Below are 6,804 nucleotides of genomic sequence, written 5' to 3'. Positions count from 1 at the left end.
CCGGTTCTGCCCAGAGTCACGGCTACATCAGAGACAATAGACACATTTTACCATTAACGGACAGGTCTCTCCTACTTTCTCCACATAGACTGATTGCTTTGGAGTCCTTGAACCAACTCTCCAATGCACTATAGGTAGGTATCACAAGAAGAGCTGTCCCAGAGCTGAAGGCCATGCAATAATAAATGAATCACAGTAGGAGCAGTAGGACATGGAATTGGCTGGCATGACTGAATCTCAACTAACACAATTATATCAAGGGATTTAATAAGAATGAGGACTTCACAAAGATAATTCCCAGACGTAGGGCATACCACTCTGATGGGCGAGGTAAGAGAGCGGTATGGAGAACCAATAGGAATAACCTTTCAATAGAAAAAATCCTTCATGCTTTGACCTGCATCCCAGCAGAGGCGGCAATGGGGTCAGTACCAAGGAGTCTGTGTGTGCAGAGTTTCTACTTTCAGAATAGTCAATATATTTATTTTTTCTCTATATTGAGAATACAGATAAAGTTCTGATTACCCAGACACTAAGTAGATTTCACCTTGAGCCTGGTGCCAGCTTTATTTTAGGTACTACTCCCAAATCTCTCCTTTTGTTCTGTTTCCCATCTATCTGGGTCTGTGTGGGTTCACGTCAGCAGTGAGCAGCCTGGGTTCTGGGCATGGTGAAATATTCAGCCAGGAAGGAGTGGTAGTTCTGTGGCTGCCTGGGTTACCCAGTGGAATGTTGTGGTTCTGCTCACCTTGATACATTGTATCTAACTGTGCAGAGTGCATTGGGTATAATATCAGCCTTGGAAGGGGTCAGTAAACTTGTGCCAGCCATGGATTTACTGTGTTTCTAATGATGCTCAGCCAGCCAACAGGTAACTCGACTTTCACTACCCTAGCCTAGCTCACCGAATCCTGCATCTACAGACTGCCTGCAAGTCTCCCATGCATAGGACTTCAACTCCCATCATGCCTTCCTTGCTCAGATTGAGGTCTGAAAGGCATCCTCAACTTCATAACCATAAGCCATTTATGAGACATCTCCCCCCATTTGCTGCAACTGCATTTGAGTTTAATGGGAGTTGCAGTCCTCAGCAAAAAGGGGAAAAATGTTTCCCCTATTTGTTATTTCAGGGTTGGTTAAACGCACAACTTTCTCTTCTATGTTTTTTATTTTTTATTATTATTTTATTAAATGTAAGAAATAAATAAAAAAGCATGAGGAGAGAAAAACAGCGAAGAGGCGTCACAATAAGAGATTTCCTTTTTGGGTCTCCCCATCCTACATCCTGTGTCCATGTATGGGCTTTTACATCACTGCAGCATCACTGGAGGCTCCTGAAATGGAGTGAATGCAGACAGCGGAAGATCAGAGGCAGCCCCTACTGCATATATAAAGGGAGCTGGAAATGGGTACCAGCAGCACTCAGAGACTGCACAGCACAGGGGCTGATCATCACTGCCCTTCCCAATACAGGCAGCCAGCACAGCACAGGGGCTGATCATCACTGCCCTTCCCAATACAGGCAGCCAGCACAGCACAGGGGCTGATCATCACTGCCCTTCCCAATACAGGCAGCCAGCACAGGGGCTGATCAACATTGCCCTTCCCAAAACAGGCAGCCAGCACAGCACAGGGGCTGATCATCACTGCCCTTCCCAATACAGGCAGCCAGCACAGCACAGGGGCTGATCATCACTGCCCTCCCCAAGACAGGCAGCCAGCACAGCACAGGGGCTGATCATCACTGCCCTTCCCAAAACACACAGCCAGCACAGGAACTGAAACTCACTGCCCAGCACACGCAGGCAGCACAGCACAGGAACTCATTATTCCCTTTCTCAAAAGACATCATCAGCACTTCTAAAGGATCCCCAGCCTGGGAACAGCATGGATCCCTCCTGCCAGGACTCTCTGTATCCCAAACTGCAGGATGAGTGTGAGCTGAAGCCGGAGGGGGAACAGAGCATGGGGTCAGCAGGAGAGGATCTGCAGCAGTTCCATGGCCGGGAGAGAAGTCCCGCAGTATTTACTGAAGGTAAGGAGCATGCATCATTAATCTGGATCTCCAGGTAAAATGGCATTTAAATGGAGAACCCTCTAGCTAGTCAGGGCCATTATTCCATCAGCACAGGGCTTGCAGAACCATAAAAACATCATTTAATCTCAGAATGCACCTCTTTCAGATTAGCCACATATTGAATTGTTTATTTTAAGAGCATAGCATAGGGAGTGAACTCTGGATTTTTATTGACAGATTAGGAATCTTGCCAGGTTGTATTTTGGAGATCAGTGCATTTATCATCTTGTTCTCACATGTTAAACAGATTGGAGCTGCACAATGTCCCCATAGCTATGTTGATGTTTTAAATGTGCTGCAGGCTCTGTTAAAATGTCACCTGTGATGCCATTGATGGATATGACTCTTTGAACTCACAGAATCCTTTTTTATTCCTTTAGGTGATTTTCTAAGTCCAGAAAATGGAGACACCCCTGACTATTTCTTCCTCACCAGCCAGCCCTCCCCTCCTCTCACTCTCAACTACTCTGGGAGCTTCTTCATTGAGACTACACCCCAAAGCCAGCATGACCAAGAAACCCTTTTTAACATAATGTCTGGAATTCTGGGCTTGTCCCCTTTCTCTGCTCCACAGAGCTCCAGTAGACAAGAGTCACTGTATTCTGTTTCCGAGGCCATCCAGAACCATATGGACCTTTACTCTAGCTCTCAGCCCAATCTGGACATCTCTGTCCAGCAGCCCTTCCCCAACCAGTTGTACTCTGCTTTTAGCAGCACTGAAGACATCCACCAGGTCCCAAGCTCTCCTAATCTGGGCAGCTTCTCTTCTTCTCAGTGCTTTTTTGATTCCAAAGTGATTGCAAGTAAGAACGAAATGGACATTTCTCCAATCTCACCCTCCCTGGATTCATTTACTTCTTCGTGTCCACAGTGGGAGACCCAAGCTCCTCAGAACTTTACGCAGGCTTCATATCATTCGGGTGATTTACTGCATTCTGAAAGCTCACTCTCAATATTCCATCCCCTGGAGTCTAAAGTAGAGAGTGTCCTGTCTGCCTGCTGCCAGCACCTGGGTGACATGGCAGAAGATGCCACCCTTTACAGCTCTATGGACTTCACCTGCCAATCAGACACCTATCCAACACCCCCATGCAATTTTAACGATTCCAAGGTTGACTTGAAACCTCAAGTGTTGCCAGAACTGAAATTCCAGTTGAGCCACCAAGTTGCAATGCCAGAACTAATGAGCCAGGGGGACATAAGCCAACACCAAACAGCTCCACTCATCTCCACAGACTTTCTAGGCCATTCACCAACTGCAGACATCATGCTCCCAGCTGCTGGAGGCATCTCTCTAGAGGAGCCAAGAAAGAGATACAGGAGAAATAAATTTCCAGCCAAGTGCTTTCGCCCCAAACCTCATGAGAAAGCCTTTGCTTGTCCCGTGGAGACCTGCATCCGCAGCTTTGCTAGGTCAGATGAACTCAATCGACACCTCAGGATCCACACTGGACACAAACCCTTCCAGTGTAGGATCTGTCTGCGGAACTTCAGCCGGAGTGACCACCTTACCACCCATATCCGGACTCACACTGGCGAGAAGCCCTTTTCATGTGACCTTTGCGGGAGGAGGTTTGCTAGAAGTGATGAAAAAAAACGACACGGTAAGGTTCATATAAAGCAGAAGGCCAGGACTGAGGAGAAACTCAAGGGTCTTGGCTTTTACACCATGGGTTTGTCCTTCGGCACATTATAAAGCATCCAAACTAACATTTAAGCTTGGTACTCTTTTTTTCCTTGGAGAAGTTATCTCCAACTGGTCCACTTCTTGGCTCCACGCCGTGTTAGGACGGAGCTATTTTGGAAGAAGTTGGTTTAATTGTGGCTCGGCTGTTGCCTTTTGTGGCTCAATCTTCTGTTATTTTTGTAACGTGATGTATACAAAACTGTGAAACCAACGTATACCCGTTATTATAAGCGCTCTATACTGTCAACAAACTCTAGCTCAGTAGCCAAGAGCGGCTACATTTGTACAGAAGTTTTGACTGGGCAGGATCTGGGTGGTTCCTTCAGTACCACAACACATGGACAGCTCCCAGCAAAGTCCACAACGAGCCCTCAACGAGAAGAGAGATATAAGTTCTAAGAGCTGTGAATGAATCCTGTGTGAAAAAATAAATAAATTCTTTTTAATAGACTGTGAGAGAAGAAATTCAATTTATGAAGCGGCCTTGGACGTCACAGATTTATAAATATATAAATACTCAGCATTGTAGGAAACCTTTGTAGTAGACATTGATGCTATTTTATGCAGGCACTTAGTGACATCCAGTGTGTTTTGATGCTGCTATTGTACAAAAATAAAAATGCCTGAACGAAACACATTTTTTTCCCTTGCTGGGAGTAGATTCCTAATGGGATTTGTTTTGTACAGTGAATAGAGATGGTTTAAAAATATTTTTTTAAATTGGTGAGACTTGTTAAGAGACTGTATCTTCTTTATACATAATGCTGACCCTGAAGTTGTTTTTTTTTTGTTTTTTTTTGTCAGCTTCTTGTTCAGTTTTATTTCTCATTTTGTATGAAAACAAAAATGAGCCTGTTGAATTGGAAATTGAAGAAAGAAAATGTTTATTTTTACAAATAAATAAAGTTGGTTTTGTTCCACTAATTCCTTTGTGAGTACTTATTATAGAGCATTCCAGAGTCAATTTAATGTAAACTATGTGTTTATTGTGTTTTGGAGGGCTGACTGTTCCTATAGACACATGGAACATTGAATGTATTTCAGGAAATCACTAACAATAGTTTCCAATCTACTAATTTGCACTTATAGATGTCAAAGTATATCATAATCAGTTATAAGCCCATTATTATTCCTACATCATGTTTAGAGTGATAACATAATATATTTATATGCTGGGTACGATTCATAGAATTCAGATGAAATAATATATTAATATGCTGGGTACGATTAATAGAATTCTGATAAAATAATATATTAATATGCTGGGTACGATTAATAGAATTCAGATGAAATAATATATTAATATGCTGGGTACGATTAATAGAATTCTGATAAAATAATATATTAATATGCTGGGTACGATTAATAGAATTCTCCTAAAATAATATATTAATATATTAGGGTACGATTCATAGAATTCTGATAAAATAATATATTAGGGTACGATTCGTAGAATTCAGATAAAATAATATATTAATATACTGGGTATGATTAATAGAATTCAGATAAAATAATATATTAATATGCTGGGTACGATTAATAGAATTCTGATAAAATAATATATTAATATGCGGGTACGATTAATAGAATTCTCCTAAAATAATATATTAATATATTAGGGTACGATTCATAGAATTCTGATAAAATAATATATTAGGGTACGATTCGTAGAATTCAGATAAAATAATATATTAATATGCTGGGTATGATTAATAGAATTCAGATAAAATAATATATTAATAGGCTGGGTACAATTCATAGAATTTTGATAAAATAATATATTAATATGCTGGGTACGATTAATAGAATTCTGATCAAATGATGTAGCATCTCGTTTTGTATACATGCTGTTCCATGTGTATGTTATATTACATATAGCTTCAATCAATAAAGAAAGGTAGCATGCAGCCAGAGCCAGATTACCCAGTTAGTGACCAGTAGGCCCCTGTCTAGGCCTGGATCACCAGCTCTCACTGTGAGGCGGCACTCTTAGAGCTGGGAGAGAGGTCAATGGGATCTCCTTGCTCAGACCTGTGCCCCCTTTTCTTTAGCTCAGGTCAGGTGCAGTTCACTTTAAAAGCTCCCTCACAGTCTCTCTGCACTTTTCAATGACTGACTGACTGAGCACCGGACTTTTAGGGAACTTTGAAAGTGATCTGCACCCGATATTGGTATGGTCCACAACATTCCCCCACCGGACCACTAGGGAAAGGTAATCTGGAGGGGGCAAAACAGATGCACTTAGATACTACCCAAACGCAACACTCAGCCACACTCAAACTCAAACAACACTTAGACTCCTCCACATGCAAAATTCAGCCACCACACACAACACTGAACCAGCACACACAGACACACTGACCGTCCTCCTCCCAGATAAAGCTCTCAGTCTGATACACAGAACTCATCCACTTCACACACTCTCACATAACACTCAGAGAACAAAGCCCAGGGATCCGATTTGGCATCAATTGTAGGGCCCTGGACAACCTTATACCAGCTCAGCCTGGATCAGTTTTTTACTTTATTAACACACAAGACATGGGCTATGATGGCACACTAAGTACAATGTCACAAATGTTTCTATACTAAATTATTATAAAAAAATATAACTGTGCAAAATGGGGTACACAGCAGTAGGAGCTATGCACACATTTACAAGGAATGTAATAACATAAAATTCAGCAGAAATCCGTAAAGTAGATTTAAAATAAATAAGAGATAATGCCTCCACTGATGTCTCATGTTTTGCAAATTCGTAAAATGTAGGTCAACACATTTGGAGACTTTCTCCGAAATCAGGACTGTTGCACCATCGATTGGACACTTGGAAGGGATGATCATGCCAGGACGTACATTCCATTCGAAAAGTGTAGCCCTGGAAAAGTCCTGCAAGTGGGACTTGGAGTGTGAGTGAACGCAGGAGACAGATGCACAGAGTTGTAAATGCAGAGGGGCGCAATGTGGGTGTCAGGATCGGGACAGGGATCCAACACGCAAAGTACAAACAGGTACAGGGTACGTATACCGGTCCTTAGAA

At 42.3% G+C, this 6,804-nt stretch overlaps 1 protein-coding gene across 1 annotated transcript; it reads left to right on the top strand.

Annotated features, from left to right (window-relative positions):
* The first annotated feature begins 1,618 nt into the window (after positions 1-1,618).
* Positions 1,619-3,817, top strand: EGR4 (early growth response 4). The gene is made up of 2 exons (XM_063425723.1): positions 1,619-2,035; positions 2,458-3,817. The coding sequence occupies exons 1-2, from the start codon at positions 1,888-1,890 to the stop codon at positions 3,771-3,773; spliced, it is 1,464 nt and encodes a 487-aa protein (XP_063281793.1). The 5' UTR covers positions 1,619-1,887; the 3' UTR covers positions 3,774-3,817.
* Positions 3,818-6,804: the final 2,987 nt, after the last annotated feature.

The sequence above is a fragment of the Pelobates fuscus genome, chromosome 6 (assembly GCF_036172605.1).
Source record: "Pelobates fuscus isolate aPelFus1 chromosome 6, aPelFus1.pri, whole genome shotgun sequence".
Lineage (NCBI taxonomy): Eukaryota > Metazoa > Chordata > Amphibia > Anura > Pelobatidae > Pelobates > Pelobates fuscus.
This window is presented reverse-complemented; position numbering and strand designations above follow the sequence as displayed.